This window comes from Myotis yumanensis, unplaced genomic scaffold, assembly GCF_028538775.1.
Source record: "Myotis yumanensis isolate MYYU_CA2020_CCGP unplaced genomic scaffold, mMyoYum1.0.hap1 SCAF_18, whole genome shotgun sequence".
Taxonomy (NCBI): domain Eukaryota; kingdom Metazoa; phylum Chordata; class Mammalia; order Chiroptera; family Vespertilionidae; genus Myotis; species Myotis yumanensis.
In genome coordinates, this window is record NW_027223769.1 from 38407217 (window position 1) to 38423727 (window position 16511).

A 16511-nucleotide genomic window follows, 5' to 3' on the forward strand; every position below is an offset into this window, starting at 1 on the left:
TCAACAACAAAACTTTTAAAATGGTCCAAGGATTTCAACAGACATTTCTCCAAAGATATACGTTTGCCCCACACGCACAGGAAGATGGGTCACCATCATGAACATCATGAGCCATAGGAAGACGCAGACAAAACCACAAGGAGCCTCCACTCCACACCCACGAGGGTGACTGTCACCCAAAAGGCGGACAGTGAAAAGTGCTGACAAGGGCACGGAGGACCTGGAGCCCTCGTCCATGGTGGGGAGGGGCGAAAAGCGTGACAGCCGCTGTATATGACCCAGCAATCCCACCCTCGGTATTCACCCAACAGACATGAAAACACATGTCTACACAAAAACTTGCACATGAATGTGCGTAGCAGCATCAATAGCCAAAACGTAGAAACCCAAAACGTTTATCCACTTACCAGCCCATCACCTGGTAAGTGGATAAACGAAATGTGGGATATTCATACAATGGAGTATCCGGCCAGAAGGAGGATTAAGTACTGACACACGCTACCACATGCATGGACTTTGAAACGTTAAGTGAAGGGAACTAGGCACAGAGGCTGTATATTGTATGACTCCATGTATATGAAATGTCCAGAACAGCAAATCTATAGAGACAACAAGTCTTTATGAGGCTGCCAAGGGCTAGGGAGTAGGGGCGGGGCAGGGAGGGGATGAAACTGTTCTAGAATGAGATCGCTGTGATGGTCACACAACCTTCTAAAACCACTTTAAAAGGGTGAATTGGAGCCCGGCCGGTGAACCAGGAGGTCACAGTTCAATCCCAGGTCAGGGCACATGCCCGGGTTGCGGCCTCAGCTGGTCAGAGTTTGGTCCTGATACGCCAAGGCTGTGGGCTGGATCCCTGGTCCGGGCACACACAAGAACCAACCAATGTCTCAATAAGTGAGACAACAAATCAATGTTTCTCTATCTCTTTCTAAATTCAATAAACTTTTTAAAAGTTTTTAATTCTCTCATCTTTTTTTAGTTATTTAAGTTATTTTCTAATGGAGGTATAACTGACATATATCAGCTTCAGGTATATAACATATGGTTCAGTATTTGTCGATAGTGTATTTTTCCATATGAACAACTATACACCCACTTTTGCCCACCCCTGCGCTGGGAAAAGATCCCCACAATAACTCCAGTGAACACTGGTCGCCTACAGAGAGATTTCTTTTTCTTCTGAGGAGAAATGTTAAGATGAACTCCCTTAGCCACTTTCAAATATGCAACCGAGTATGAGGTGCGGTCCCCCCTGTGCCCCACACCTCCAGGACTCATAACCAGAAGTCTGTACCTTTTGACCCCCTTCACCCATCAACCCCCCCAACTCCCACCACACCCCACCGCTGGCAACCACTAATCTGCTGTCCGCATCTATACGGCACTGTTTGTGCTTAGATGCCACACGAGTGAGGTCATGCAGGACTGACTCACTTCCCTAGCATCACGCCCTCGAGGGCCACCAGGCTGTCACAAATGGCAGGGTGTCACCCTCTAGGGCTGGGCACCCTCCACGGCGTATACACCACTCTCCATCCACTCACTCCTGCCGAGGCCCTGCTGCCCCCATGTCTCAGCCACAACCAGTGGTATGTGGTGAACATGGGGGTGCAGATCCCTTCCAGTTAGTGTTTTCCTTCTCTTCAGATAAATACCCACACGTGGGATTTGCTAAATAACATGGAAGTTTTATTTTTAAATTCTTGAGGACTCTCCATGCTGTTTTCCACAGTGGCTACACCAATCTACATTCCCGCCAACAGGCACAAGCGTTCCGTACTCTGCACAGCCTCACCCCCACTTGCCATTTCTTGTCTTTTTTTATAATAGCCATTCCAACATGTGCGAGGTGGTATTTTAAAAAATTACTGAGCCCGGCCAGCGTGGCTCAGTGGTTGAGCATCGACCTTTGAACCAGGAGGTCATGGTTGATTCCTGGTCAGGGCACAGGCCCGGGTTGTGGGCTGGCTTCCCATTAGAGGGCAGGCGGGAGGCAGCCGATCCATGATTCTCTCTCATCGTTAATGTTTCTATCTCTTTCTCCCTCTCCTTTCCTCTCTGAAGTCAATAAAAATACATTTTAAAAAAAACATTGTAAGTATATCCACAGTAGGCGTCCCTATTGGTGAGAAGAACAAAGGCTATAATGTACACATACATTAAAAAGTCTAAAAATATCGATACCAAAATGTTAACGGTAGTTATATCCTGGCCGTAGTATTATAGGGCCTATTTTTTCTTCCTTTGGTTTAGCTGTATTTTCTGGCTTCTGACAATGAGCATTTATTAGCGGCATGCGAGATACACGCTGACTTTAAAAACAAGCATATTCTAAGCAGCAGTGATTTCACACAAAGAAGAAAACGAAGGGTGAAGAACTAACTCCCGGGACTGAAGACATGCAAACCCGAAGCTCGCCGTGGACCGAGTGGTATTTTAAAAAATTAAAATACCAAGCGACTGGAAAGGAACTCTTACAGCTCCTCCACCCCACAGCCCCAATGGACTCTCACGCTCGTTTAGGCAGAAATTTCCAACACGCGACAGTGCCAAGCACTGTGTTATTCTGACAAAATCCAAGCAGTGACGGCACGGAGCTGCTCGGGGGAAGCAAGAGCCCAGGTTCCACCCGGTGCAGAGAGCGCTCCCAGTGAAGTTTATTCTGGGACCGACGTGAAGACAGAAGCGTGCGCTCCACACGGTCTGGGAGCCTCGTTCAGATCTAAACGTAGAGTAAAGAGAACGGCTCCCGCCACCGAAAGCCACACGCACCCCGGAGTCCACCCCGAACAGAGGCAAGCCCCAGACAGCGGAGTCTGCTCCGAGCAGCGGCAGGACAGGGCCCCGTGAGAGCAGCTCTGCAGTTCCCCGCTCATGTTCCCCTGACAGTCACGCTCCGTTTCACCAGCTGCTGAAAAAGCGCCACGTAGAGGAAACGCTGTAAAATGCTTCACGGAAAAGAGAACGAGTTAAAGTGACACTGCTCAGAGTCAAACCAAAATTTGGCCCTTTTAACTCCTGAGTTACACACAACACAAGCGAGTGCTTACAAAACTGGTGCAGTCGGGGTAAGGCTGTGGGTTGTGATGATGCCGATTTCCTGGTTCTGATATCAAACTGCAGTTATGTGAGATGTGACCATGGCACTAGGGGAGGGGAACATGGAATCTTGCTGTGTATGTTCTGTAAATTTCTGTGACTGCGTTTCAAAATAAAATGTAGCCCTAGCTGGTTTGGCTCAGTGGATAGAGCATCGACCTGCGGACCGAAGGGTCCCGGGTTCGATTCTGGTCAAGGGCACGTACCTCGGTTGCAGGCTCCTTCCTGGCCTGGGCCCTGGTTGGGGCTCGTGCAGGAGGCAACCCATCAATGTGTCTCTCTCACATCAATGTTTCTCTCTGTCTTTCCCTCTCTCGTCCACTCTCTCTAAAAATCAGTGGAAAATATCCTTGAGTGAGGATAAAAGCAAATAAATAAATAAACAAACAAACAAAATAAAATGTAAAAAATAAAACATGTTGCCCTAACCGGTTTGGCTCAGTGGATAGAGCTTCAGCCTACGGACTCAAGGGTCCCGGGTTCGATTCCGGTCAAGGGCATGTACCTTGGTTGCGGGCACATCCCCAGTAGGGGGTGTGCAGGAGGCAGCTGATCGATGTTTCTCTCTCATCGATGTTTCTAACTCTCTATCCTTCTCCCTTCCTCTCTGTAAAAAGATCAATAAAATATATTTAAAAATAAAATAAATATAATAAAAAATAAATAAAACATGTAGTGAGCTATGCCTGAGAATGTGAATGTAACCGGGGAGGTCTGCTGGCGCCGAGCCTGATGAAGAGGCGACATGGACACCCTGATTTGCGCGCGCGGTTTGAGAACACAGGTTTCTGCACACGGTTCCAGCCGCTTCCGCAGGCAGCAGGGCGCGAGTCCCTGAGTTAAGTTGCCAGATCAGTATGACATCTCAGGCTTGACCGAGCAGGGTTTTCTTCAAAATCTTTAACTCCGATTTCCCTATGGCCTGCAGCCCCGTATGTCATCCAGGAACTTAGCGAACGGAAAGAGGTGCATCGCCGCTGCCTGGGTCCAAATGAATGAAAGCCTCGCTCAGAAGGCGCCCTCAACGTCAATCCTATTACCCTGGGAATGCATGATCCCAGGCCGCTTGTAGGACGGTAAGACGGTGCTGTGGCTGCAGCAGCTGGGCCCCTCACACGCATTCTGAGGGCGGGCGGAACCTTCTGCTCCGCTCCCGGGGCCGCGGTCCAGCCCGCTCTGCGGAAGGAGCAGACGGGATGCTCAGACCAGCGGCCAGGATCTGGGCCGAATGCTGCAAATCACCATCCTCGTTGGCCGATAGCCCTTTCAAGGTGACTCCACACCTATGTGTGTGTCGGTGATTCACACACACATCCCTGGCACCGTGGGTGTGATCCTGAAATAGCTGCCTCCACTCACTGCTACTCTAATGGATCCGACAGACGGGAGGGCAGAAAGCTGAGTGAAATCACGTACAACAGCTTGTTTTTCTATTTTCCATTAAAAAAAATGGCTCACACTTTCCTCTCCGCTCCAGCAGGTGTAAGAACATCTGATCGATCCAATACCAGCGAAGGTGCCTGGAGTTTTCCTCCCGTGGGCCCCGTGGCCTCCTAACACCAGGATTCACTGGAAGCAGTTGGGATCCAAGGCCACTGAGCACCCCCGGACCAGAACTGTTCTCTCACACGCGCCCCCTCCCAGCCTTAGACCCTCTAGTACCCCCTTTCTCATCCTTCCGTCCCTGCAATACACTAAACCTTTTGGCCCGGCCAGCGTGGCTCAGTGGTTGAGCATCGACCCATGAACCAGGAGGCCAGGGTTCGATTCCCAGTCAGGGCACAGGCCCAGGTTATGGGCTCGATCCCCAGTGGTGGGTGTGCAGGAGGCAGCCGATCCATGATTCTCTCTCATCGTTGATCTCCCCCTCTCTCTCTTCCCTCTATAAAATCAATAAAAAAAAAATAATGAAAATACACATGCTACACCTTCTGTGTGAGCACAGGATAGATGCCAACATCTAAACTTAAAAACGGGGCTGAAAGATCCCATGGCTGAAACGCCACTGATCCTGCCCGTGACGGTGCTCGCCAGTCACGGATCTGGGTGGAAGATGAGCCGTGGCACCAGTGCCATTCAGCTGAGCACCGGCCCCTGGATGCTGGGAAGCCTTGGGGCTGAGTTCACGTCCTTGTGGACTCTGCCCTGCAGAACACCGAGTGTCGTCTCGAAAGCGCATTCCAGCACCCGGTGCCGCAGAATTCAATGACCTGGAGGTTCCAGCCACGGAGGAGTCACGGGGGCTCCCTCTGCACGCGCCCAGAACTGATAAAATCATTCTGTGGGAAGCAGGCACGCGGGACAAGGCCTCCGAGGTCCTTCATCCCCAACCCGCGTGAGGCCGCCTGACCGCCCGCCTTGGAGCCCAGCACTGACACCGAGCACTGACCGTGCTGTGCAGCGGGGCAGGCGGCGGCCATGTCGCCGGTGCTGAAGAACAGCGGCAGCACCTTGGACTGTGACCGAGGGACCACGGCCCGGGAAAGACACGGCCCCACTGCGCAAGGACCCCGACATCGCAGCCCCCAGATTTCCACTCCCTGCTGGGCAGCTCCACCTCCACATCACCCTCCTTTGCTCCAGACCAACGAGAATAAGACCAACATTTCCCCAGTCCCTCAAGGTCAAGACGGTAGCTGATGATTAAGTCCACATGGGTCCAAATCCTCTCCCTCCTCACCCTCAAGTACCGCTCGCATTTCTTTGCTCTCCCTCCCATTCCCATCCACCACCCCGGTCCAGAGGTCATTCCTTAAACCGAGGTTTCCCACGGGGTCTCCTCAATGTCCCTCGGCCACATAAGCACTCCAGAACATGGTGCCAAAGTCACCCAGCCCTTGAAAAAATCTCTCCGGTCCTGGCAGTGCGGCCAACTCAAACTTTTTATTGATTGATTTTTATTTTTACTGATCTTAGAGAGGAAGGGAGAGGGAGAAATAGAAACATCAATGGTGAGAGAGAATCATGGATTGGCTGCCTCCTGCACAGCCCCTACCGGGAATCGAGCCCACAACCCGGGCCTGTGCCCTGACCCGGAATTGAACCGCGACCTCCTGGTTCACAGGCTGAAGCTCAGCCCCTGAGCCAGAGCTTTTCCAATGGGCCTGAACGAGCATCAGGCACCTGACACAGGACGTTCCTGGGCACGGGGGGCTCAGCCCAAGGACCCTGACTCCATAGGTTTCCTGTATTTGCTACGTTTCGTCCTCCCATCTTTCTCCAGGGTGATCAACAATTAAATCTTTGACAAGAAAAGGGCTCAGGGCTCTTTTTCATGGACAATCAGAGGAGCAGGTGGACTGCTTCCCACACCACAGCGAGCCTTGGAGGGACATGAACCCCAAGGAAAAAAACAAGTGAAAGCAACTTTAAAATGAAGACAAGGAGCCTGGCTGGTGTGGCTCGGGGGGTTGGCGTTTCACCCCCTAGACCCGTGGTTCTCAACCTTCCTAAGACCACGACCCTTTAATACAGCGCCTCATGTTGTGGTGACCCCCGATTTCATTGTTGCAAATTGAACATAATGAAAGCATAGTGATTAATCACAAAAACAATATGTAATTATATATGTGTTTTCCAATGGTCTTAGGCGACCCCTGTGAAAGGGTCGTTCGACCCCCAAAGGGGTTGCGACCCACAGGTTGAGAACCGCTGCCCTAGAACCGCAGTTGGGGCACGTATGGGGGTCCATCCGTCAATGTTTCCACAGACCTATCCTCAGGTGAGGATGGAAAAAACAATTTTTTTTTTATAGAAGAAAAAGGAAGTGCACACACTCCCTGGGCCTGTGGGGGCGCGGGGAGGGCTGTGATGGTGAGCCAGGCAAACGTAACTGTTTGGAACACGACGATGAGGGCTTCAGGATGAAGCCTAAGTAACTTACTCCACATTTAAGAAACCCCCATTCTAGCTAGTGGCCTAGCAGGTGAGAAGAACCATACACATCAAAGAAAAAGTAGACAGGCAAGCTATACCCTCAGCACGAAGCAAGTGCTTCAGGAGTTCAAGAGGGAACCAAAAAAATCCAGAGCCGGGGCGACGGGCCGGCGGGATGTGAACCTGCCTCGGAGCGTGCAGGCAGGAAGTCTAACGCTGAGATGGAGACGTGAGAGTGGCACCCAGCCGCCCCACAGCCCCAGCCACTGCCGTGTGCTCGGCTCTCCTGTCCCTCCCGCGGAGCCGGGGCCACCACAACCTGCTCACCTATTAGCTCAAAGTCAGCCACAGGCCGAGGGCTCAGAATGCTGGGAACAGTTTTACTATATTTAATCTCAGAACAGCCTAACAGTGCACTCTGAGCTCAGATGTTTTAAACATCTGCATTCAAAACAGCAAAACTCCCCCAACAGTCCAGAAACTAGGATCCATAAATCAAAACAAGAATCTTGAAGCACCCAGACACTCTTACAAAAACACTCTTAAATTAATAAAAACATTTTTTAAAAAAACATGTTAAACTGTTGACCTCCTCTCAAAGGAGGAAACAAAAAAAAAGGGAAAGTCTGACGAAGTGATAAGTAGTGTTAAAACAGGTTTATAACCAGTTTTTAAACAGTAATCCCTCCAGGAAATAGACGTTCCTCTCCTTAATCCCTGTGAGGGCAACGTGCTAGCTGAACAAGACCAGACTGCTTCCAAGTTTAAATGTGACCCTTTCATAGCACCTTCAATAATCAATAACCAGAAGCACCTTCAACAATCAATAACCAGAAGCACCTTCAACAATCAATGGCCAGGAGAGGACAGGACAACGCCTCCTCATCAGGAGGAGGCAGCCAGCATTCTGCATGTCTAAGGGATCTTTGCTAGACACATACATAGAAGCTTCAGGAAATCGGAATTAGGGAACTTCAAGTTTTTAGTTGACCAGGATTACTTCACTGGAGCTTATTCCTGAACCAGCACCAAGAGAGGAAACCACGAGAACCCCTCAGGTCCAACCACAAGTGGACGCTCCGCCCGGGGACACTCGCAGGATGGAACCAGGGCCTTTTAGGAGAGCGGACGGCCCCGTGGAGAGCGCCCTTGGAGCTCAGCAACGGAGTCAACCCCCAAGGGGCTCCCCTGGGGAGGGGCAGTGAGGACAGGTCTGACATGCTCCCCAGCGCCAGCCCTGAAACGCTCTCGCGGCCGCATTTCCCTTAAAGGTGTGAGTGTAACAGTAGCGCCTGGCAGACGCCGGCCCACCAGAAGCAGACGGAACCCACCAACTCATTTCCCCAGGCCGGGCACACCCGCACCGTCTGCCCAGGCCTGAGCGGGTGCATCTAAGCGAAGGCTCCCCCAGGGAGGGCTAACCGTGCTTCCACTTGCACTGCAGCCCCAAAGGCAGGATATCCTCGCAGAGTGAAAGCAATCTGAAAGCTCATTCTCCACACTCACGGTAAATGCACACACACACACACACACTCACACACTCACACTCACACACACACTCACACACACACACTCACACTCACACTCACACTCCGTGACCTATCCTACCCCAGCAGAGGGCTTTTCCAGAAGGGAACCTGGCTGAAAACTCTCCCTGCTCGTGTACATAATTTCACTAGGGGTCAGGGAAAGACTGCATTTTGTAACATTTTGTAACAGCTGAACTTTAAACAGACTGTCATTAGTGGTGCAACATTCCCTCATTAGCATACAGTTACCCCTCAATGAGAAGCCCTGGCTGTCCCGGCCAGGCTGGCCAGGAGCTGGGGCCAGAGGCCATGAACTCCTAGAAAGTTCTATGGGCCGCAGAAGAAGAGCGCCCCAGCTCCACCAGCCTAAACTTAGCCCTCACCCCATTCCTCACTCCCCACAGCATCTGGCATCGCTAAGATGATACATTTTGAAAATTAAAAAAAAAAAAAAATGAACCGATGGAGCAAAGGGCCAATCGCAGGCAAAGCCTCACTGGGCTGGCGATTCCTGTTTGGGATTGGGGGAGGGGGAGGAGCTTTCTGGATGATTCTATTCTTGGCAAGGAAATTAGCTCCGGGTCCTGTTCCATCAGAAGGCCCCGATGAACGCTCTCCCTGTGCCAAGCGACCTCACCCTGGGGAGTGAGGATGGGAGCCAGGTGGGGAGGGCTGCAGGGGGGAGTCGGGGAAGGTGTGTGTCACTGGGGGGGGGTGGGGGCGGGGGACGCCACGGGGAGGGGCGCTGTGAGGACAGAATGAATGGATAAGGTCGGAGAAGATGTGGACAGTCAAGAGGGAGCGTGTGGATGACTAAGGGCGGTGCAGGGAGGGCGTGGATGGCTGAGGGGGAGAGGGGAGCGGTGCGGACCGCTAAGGAGGGTTAGGAGAAGGTGTGCATGGTGGACAGATGAAGGGACGTCCATCAGGCCCCTGGGAGGCGGCGGTGAAGAAGGCCGAGCAGGGTGGCCTCGCCCGGGCTCCCCCCACCCTCCTCTGTGGGTGTGTGCCCCGCTGCGCGTGTGCAAGGGCCGGGCCGCCAGGCCGCGGGGCCACCACTCACCCCACGACTCCCTGGTTGTAGTTCCTCCGCTTCCAGGGGGTCCCGCTGTACGCGCCCCCGCCGCTGTCCGCCCGGCCGCCCCCCGCGGGCCGAGCTCCGCTGGGCTGCAGCAGGCTGTAGTTGAGTCCGTAGGTGCTGGCCTTGTTGTCGCGCTTCCGCTTGTTGCTGCTGCCCGAGGCCGGGTCCGTGGACTCCGCGGCGGGGACGGCGGCCGAGTGCGGGGCCGGGGACGCCGACGGGGCCGGGGACGCCGAGGGACCCGCGGCTGCCCGGCGGGCCCAGGCCGCGGGCTGGTGGTGGTTGTTGTTGTTGTTGGTCGTCTCCAGGGGCAGGAAGTCCCGCTGCTCCGCGGGCAGCGCGGGGCCGCCCAGCAGGCGCTCCCCGGAGCGGTACATGCCGGCCGGGGCCGGGGCCGAGGCCGGGGCCGCGCCGCCGGGGCTGCCGCTGCCGCTGCCGCTGCCGCCGGTGGCCGTGCCGCCGCCGCCGCCGCTCGCGCCGCCGCTGCTGTGACAGTGGTGGTTGAAGTAGAGGTTGCGCAGCCCCTGGGTCGTCTCCCAGATCTGCATCCACAGACTGTTGGACGGTCCGAGCTGCTCTGGCTGGAACCAGGCGATCCTCGGATCCATCAAACGGCGGCGGCCTCGGCCCCCGCCCCTCCCGGCCGCCCGCAGGGCCGCCCGCCGCCGCCGCGCCTCGGGCGCACGCCCGGCCTCGGCTGCTGCCGCCGCCGCCGCTGCTGCTGCTGCTGCTCCCGCTGCTCCCGCTGCTCCCGCTGCTCCCGCTGCTGCCCGGGCTGCCGGCGGCGACGCGGCCGCCCTCGGGGACTCCGCGGGCCCTCCCCCCTCCCTCCGCCCCTCCGCTGAGCCTGTCACCGAGGTCCCCGTGCAAATGGCGGCCGCGGCGGCGGCTCCGGAGAAGGGCGAGCGGCGGCGGCAGTGGCAGTGGCGGCGGTGGCGGCGGCGGTGGGATGCGCCTGCTCCGTAGCGTCCTCGCTCCTCCGGCCCCAGGGCGGGGCCTCGGCGGCTCCGCCCCGCTCGCTCCGCCCCTCCCGGCCCCGCCCCCTCCCGGCCCCGCCCCCGCGCCGCACCGCCCGTCCGCCCGGAGGCCGCGCCGTGCGTCACAGAGGCCGCGGCGCGGAGCGGTGCCCGCAACCGCCCGGCCCAACCGTCCCGGCGCCGGCTGGGCACCGAGCCGCACGTACCTGGGCGTCCGGGTGCCCCTCGCGCGCGCGCCGCCGCCGCCGGTCTCGGTTTCCGCGTCCCGGAGCCTGGAGGAGGCCGGACGGAAGTCGGCGTCAGCTCCGAGGGGCAGGGGCGGTGGGAGGTGCCGCCCCGCCCTCGGGCCCTCCCCCGCCCGCCTCCCGGATGTCCTTGGTGTCCGACCCCTCCCGAGGCCCCGGCTCCGAGCACACCTGCCTCGGGGAGGAAGTGTCCGGCCCCGCGCACGTGCGCTCGGCGCCCCCGGACGCGGCTGCGCTGGTGCCCGCGCCACCGCCCCGCGCGCCCCGCGCCCTCCCTGCGCCCGCCCAGCCGCGCCCTGGCCCCGGCGGAGGGCCCCCAGCCCCCCTGCGCGGCTGCACGTGCAGGATCGTTGCGTGTGTGAGCCGTGGGCCCAAACCCACCCTGCGCGTCCACGCTCACGGGTGCACACACGCGCGGGTGCCCAGGCGCGGAGACGGACATGCGCTGCTGGGCTGTCAGGACACCTCTCCCGCCCCGAGGTGCACCGCCCTCTTGCAAAGGCCTTGGTTCAGAATGAACAGAAAACCCCAGACCTTTCAGACGCACGTGGGGACCAGATACTGTTGGCATCTGCAGAGATTTCCCACGGGGTGGTGATTTGCATACCTTCCCGATTCCTGTGGCTAAGACACGGACAGGGAATGTGAAGCATTTCAAATCATCAGGAGAAAAAAAAGGAGAATGGGCACATCTCCAGTGTGGCTCTAAGGTGGGTCCCAAGTCCCAGCACCAGATGTGGGCCTTCTGTTTCGGCTGCTCCATATCCTGGAAAGTTTTTTTTGGCAAATGATGAAAAAACTATCAAATAAGGAAGCATTGCTCTCCCTTCTTTCTTGCTGAGAGAGTAACGTGGCTGTAAATACGGAAAACCTACAAAAACTATAGAATTTTGGCCCCTTGGGTGTGTCCTGAGAATCACCTCGCCTGGAAAAGGAGGAGTGTTTTTATGCTATTCACCCTGACAAGCGAAACAAAAATAAAGCATTGCATAGAGATGGGTTTCTTTTGAGGACTTCAAGTTTGTTTTAAACATTCGAAAGGGAAAAATAGAAAGCCGAACAAAGTAAACATGAAAAAGCTCCCGCCATCTAGAAACTACCACCATGAAGACTGTGACACAGTCTTCCAGAAACCTCTCCAGGCACACGTGTACGTCAAGGGACCAAAATCCTAGAGGCTTTTTCCGTTTTCACTGACCTGACTTTAAATGTGACCCAGGCTTTTAAAGTATTTTTCCAGATGCCCAGGAACACATTGAATGCCGCTGATATCTAAGACCCACCCCCAAAACAGTATCCACGTGGCAGCCCAGGCCAGAAACGAACATCCGTTGTGCTGAGTGCTCATTTCCAAAGGCAAACCTTAACAACGACTGCAGCATTAGCACAACGACCAAATGAGCTCAGAGACTTAAAAGTACTTCGCATGGTGTGGGCTGGACGGTGAGACAGCCCTGTTCTTGTTCACCTGCAGGGAACGCTGACCTGTTAGCCTGGTAACACACTCACGTTTCAGCGCATTACCTCAGGACATCCATGCACATTGGAGCTAATTGCTGCAGAGGAGATAAGTGAGCAACCAGGGCCTTTGGCTGCCTGCCATGAATTTGCTGTCTGGTTACGGAGGCAAAGGTGGTAAGTATTTAAAGTCACATGGCAATTTGTTCAGTTAATTCAACAACTATGTCTCGAGCAGAGATTCTGTACCAGAATACGGTGGTACAGCAGTGACCTGTACTGGCGAAGTCCCCGCCTTCATGGACCTCACATTCCAGTGGTAAGGCAAGCGTGTCAGGTCAGACCGTGGTTGAGTGCTACCAAGAAAAAGAAAGTAGACTAAAGGGATAGTGACTGAGCTATTTTTAGATGGGCTGGTCAGGGAGGGCTGCTCTGAGGAAGTGGTATTTGAGCAGGGACTTAAGTGAGGCAGTGGGTCATGTCCATCTAGGGAAAGATCCATCAGGACCCAGGAACGAGCCAGTGCAAAGGCCCTGGGGCAGGAATATCCTTTGTGGACCAGATGATGAGGCCGTGTCATTGAGTGTGGGATGTGGTGCCATGATTTAGAACCATAAAGTATCTCTTGTGGAGGTTTCCTCAAAAACCGTCCAGTCCCAAGTCAAACAGTAGGGAACTTTACACACACAAAAATGGGTTCACTTTCTCCGACAAATCCGCAGTGTCTGTCCCCAAGTAACCGGCTACATCCGAAGGACAGACTAATTTCAGTCGTTTTGATGACTCAACCTTTTCATTTTGCTTTTTTAGAACAAGAGAGTAGCCATTATAGTCTTCAAAACTCTCTGCATTATATTGATGAGCAAAAACAACACAGCTGTCACACACCCAGACATTTTCATGCACTCGGGGGGGGTGGGAGAACCCCCTCAGCCTGGCCTGCGCCCTCTCGAAGTCCAGGGAGCCCTCGGGGGGAATGTCCGACTGACGGCTTAGGCCTGCTCCCTGCTTAGCATCCTTAGCGCTGCGCTCGCCAGCTGTGAGCCCGGCTTCTGGCTGAGCGGTGCTCCCCCTGTGGGAGTGCACTGACCACCAGGGGGTGCAGCTCCTGCGTTGAGCGTCTGCCCCCTGGTGGTCAGTGCACGTCATAGCGACCGGTCGGTCAGCCGATCGGTCAAATTGCATATTAGCCTTTTATTATATAGGATGTCCTGTTCATTCTCAGGATTCTTGGTCTTAGGGAAGAACATGCTGAGGTGTTGGTCTCAACTTGAAAGATTTACGGCAACACCAAGGTTCTGCAGGTCAAAAACAGAGCCGGGAAATGAGAAGAAAGCAAATTACTAAAGAATCTGGCAGATTTAAATAGGATTTTTACTGGCGTATTAACTCGCACGAAACAGGAGGGGCACAGCCCGTGCACTATTACGGGGTGTGATTGGTGACTGGCCTTGGAATGAAGGCAGGGGCAGTGCACCACTGTATTCCCGCCCTCCCTCCGGAGCGAACCAGCCGGGGGCTGATAGGCACACAGTAGGGTTACTAGTACCTCTGGGGCTCAGCTTATGAAGCATTCCTCCCAGGCATTAGTAACCTACGGCTTGGGCCCCATTTACGAACTTTCCCTCTTTTGCACACAATATCTACATTATTATGTTGTGGGTTTTCTCTCCTCCTTCATGAAGGGACAACAAAGCAGACTCTAAGTAGGGAGATCTTTTTCAATGAGACGGCAGAGTGACAGGCAGTGGGAAGGACAGTCCCAACTTCTCCCGGCGCTGTTTTTAGAAACACGTTGCTCAATGGTGTGCCATTCTGGGATCTCTGGAGTGAGTGCGTGCGTGCGTGAGTGCGTGCGTGTGTACGTGGGTGTGTAACAACTTTATGGTATAACGCATACACTGTAAAATTTGTTCGTTTTAAGTGTGAAATTTTTTTTAGTAAAGTCAGGAGTTGTGCAACCATCACCACCATCCAATTTTGGAATATTTTCTATCAAACCTTCCCCTTCTCCCCCGCAAATCTCTAGGGCTCATTGGCAGTCAATCCCTTTTCCCAACCCCCGCCCTGGGCAACTACTAACCTTCTTTCTGCCTCTAGAGGCTTGGCTTCGAGAATAACCTCTGATTTGAGTGGTGTTTCCATAGAAGTTGACCTTGTGGCTATAAAGCCCCCACAGAGAATTGCTGGCCTCGCCTACTGATGGTGGGAAAGAGACACAACTGTTCAAGTTTCCGCCAGGCTGTTAAGGCAGCTCTTTCTTTTTTCTTTTTAATATTTAATAAAAAAATATTTCCTTCTTTTATTTATTTGCATATTTGAGAGAGAGAGAAAGGGAGAGAGAAACATCACTGATGAGAGAGAATCCTCCATCGGCTGCCTCCTGCACGCCCCACACTGGGGATCGAGCCTGCAACCCGGGCCTGTGCCCTGACCAGGTTGAACCATGACCTCCTAGTTCATAGGTCGATGTTCAACCACAGAGCCACGCCAGCCGGGCCCCTTTGGGCATCTTGATGGGCAGCTTTGGCTCTCACCTGCAGCACCCTGTGTTTCTCCCTCTGTGCCCGCGGTCAGTCGGCCCCACGGAATGAAGCTCCATGACAGCAGGGGCCCAGTGGGGGGCAGACAGACTCTGAGATGATCCCCCCCATGATCCCCAGTTCCCAGGGTTCCCCTCTTTGTGTAATCACTCCCCTTCCCTGAGGGTGTGACCTACGACCTGTCTCTAACCAGCAGAACGTGGCGAAGGGATGGATGCCATGGCGCTGCTGATGTGACCTAACAGCGGACTCTGACCTCTGACCCAGCAAGCAGGCGGGTGCCTCCCACCGCGGGGCTGAGCCGGAAGCACACACTCCTCCTGCTGGGCCTCCCTGCGGAGAGAATGCAGCCCGGGGAGAATGCAGCCCGAGCAGAGCCATCCATGCCCAGGCGCCTGACCCCGCGACTGACAGCCACTACACGCCTGTCCTTCCAGCTGCCAACCTCGTGGTCACCTGTTACTCAGCAACAGGAAAGGAGCGCCGTTCGCTTGGTCCCCTGCTCTCTCCTCAGTCATTAGGACGGGACCCAGCGCGCAGTAGGCGCCCAGGAATGACCTGGTGGGTGAACACATTGCCCTGGAAAAGCAGAGCCACCGAGTGGACAGCGGAGCCACGCCCCACCCCGCCTGTGCGGTCTGCGTGTGCACGTGCGTCACGGGAGGGTGCACTTGAACTTGCCTGCCGCACAGGCTTTCAGACGTGCGAGAGCCAGGCCACGGGGCCTTCCCTCTTCTAAGGTAACATGCCAGCGGAAGGGTTCCAAGTCTTTCCCTTATTATTACTGTGCATCTGACCTAAAAGGCATCTCATTCAAGAAAATGTTGAGTCAGTGACAGAGTTAGGCTGGAGTCTTGGGGTGGTCTAATAACAGGCTTTGAAACGTGCAGCCAAAATAATGGAGCGGAAGTCTGCAGGCTGGGGACCCACGGAGAGAACCCATTCCATTGCGAGGAAGACTGAGTCAGAGGGCAGCACGGAGCTCTGAGAGGCCCCTCCGAGAGCCACGAGCAAGCTGCCGGGTCACCACTCGCGAGAGATAGAACCGTGACACGCTTGTAACCCCTGACCTGTTCTGAAACTAGCCTAGGTCCCCCGGGTACCCTGGGTGCCTCTCCTAGGGCTCGAGAGGATGTCGGAGGCACCGATATTCCCTCCCAGTAACTAGTGAGGGACGATGGCCACAGCGACACATGGTGGGTGACCTTTGTTCAGAGTTCCAAAACGGCACCTGAAAACACACGACCACACGAATATCTGGCGATGAATCAGCATCGGAGAACGGCTGGCTGCAGAGGGGGTTATATCGCTTGCCGACCTCCTTACGGTAAATCATAAGTAGTTTTGTGTGAGCGCATCTGTGTGCGACGTTTCCATTTCTCACAGGTGACGCGAAAGCCGTATCAGCTTGATTGTTCCATCTACTCAAGCCGCCTGTCTTGCCATGTGGCTACAAGGTCATGACTTTGAATCCTATGTACTCGGCCTCTTGGCCAACATCACATGCTTCCCAAGAAACATGAATACTTAACCAGTGTCCTTGTCATTCATTCGTTCGTTCGTTCATTCATTCATTCATTCATTCTACCAAGGCTGAACATGAGCACGGCCCTTTGGTCCTCCAGGGTGTGGTATATTTTCGCTCAGGATGTGTCATCGTAGCCAAATCCTTGTTCAGTTGGCGGGGATGCCAGCCCTGG

The 16511-nt window shown here is 54.6% G+C and overlaps 1 protein-coding gene and 1 long non-coding RNA gene across 3 annotated transcripts in view; one reads left to right on the top strand and one right to left on the bottom strand.

The window, feature by feature from the left end:
* The window catches only part of TENT4B (terminal nucleotidyltransferase 4B), a 39450-nt gene extending 28611 nt beyond the window's left edge, over positions 1–10839 (bottom strand). Inside the window, exons 1-2 of one of the 2 annotated variants that reach the window (XM_070397784.1) lie at positions 10772–10839; positions 9571–10169 (exon numbers count right to left, since the gene is read on the bottom strand). In XM_070397784.1, coding sequence (XP_070253885.1) covers positions 9571–10136 — 566 coding nt within the window. In that variant the 5' untranslated portion in view covers positions 10137–10169; positions 10772–10839. Of the gene's footprint in view, positions 1–9570; positions 10259–10771 lie in introns of those variants that run through there. The other variant, XM_070397783.1, reaches the window with a different exon arrangement.
* A 334-nt stretch (positions 10840–11173) lies between these two features.
* Positions 11174–16337, top strand: LOC138996676 (uncharacterized). The gene is made up of 3 exons (XR_011468843.1): positions 11174–11520; positions 12285–12445; positions 15005–16337. It is a non-coding gene; the product is annotated as an uncharacterized lncRNA (long non-coding RNA).
* The last annotated feature ends 174 nt before the right edge of the window (positions 16338–16511 follow it).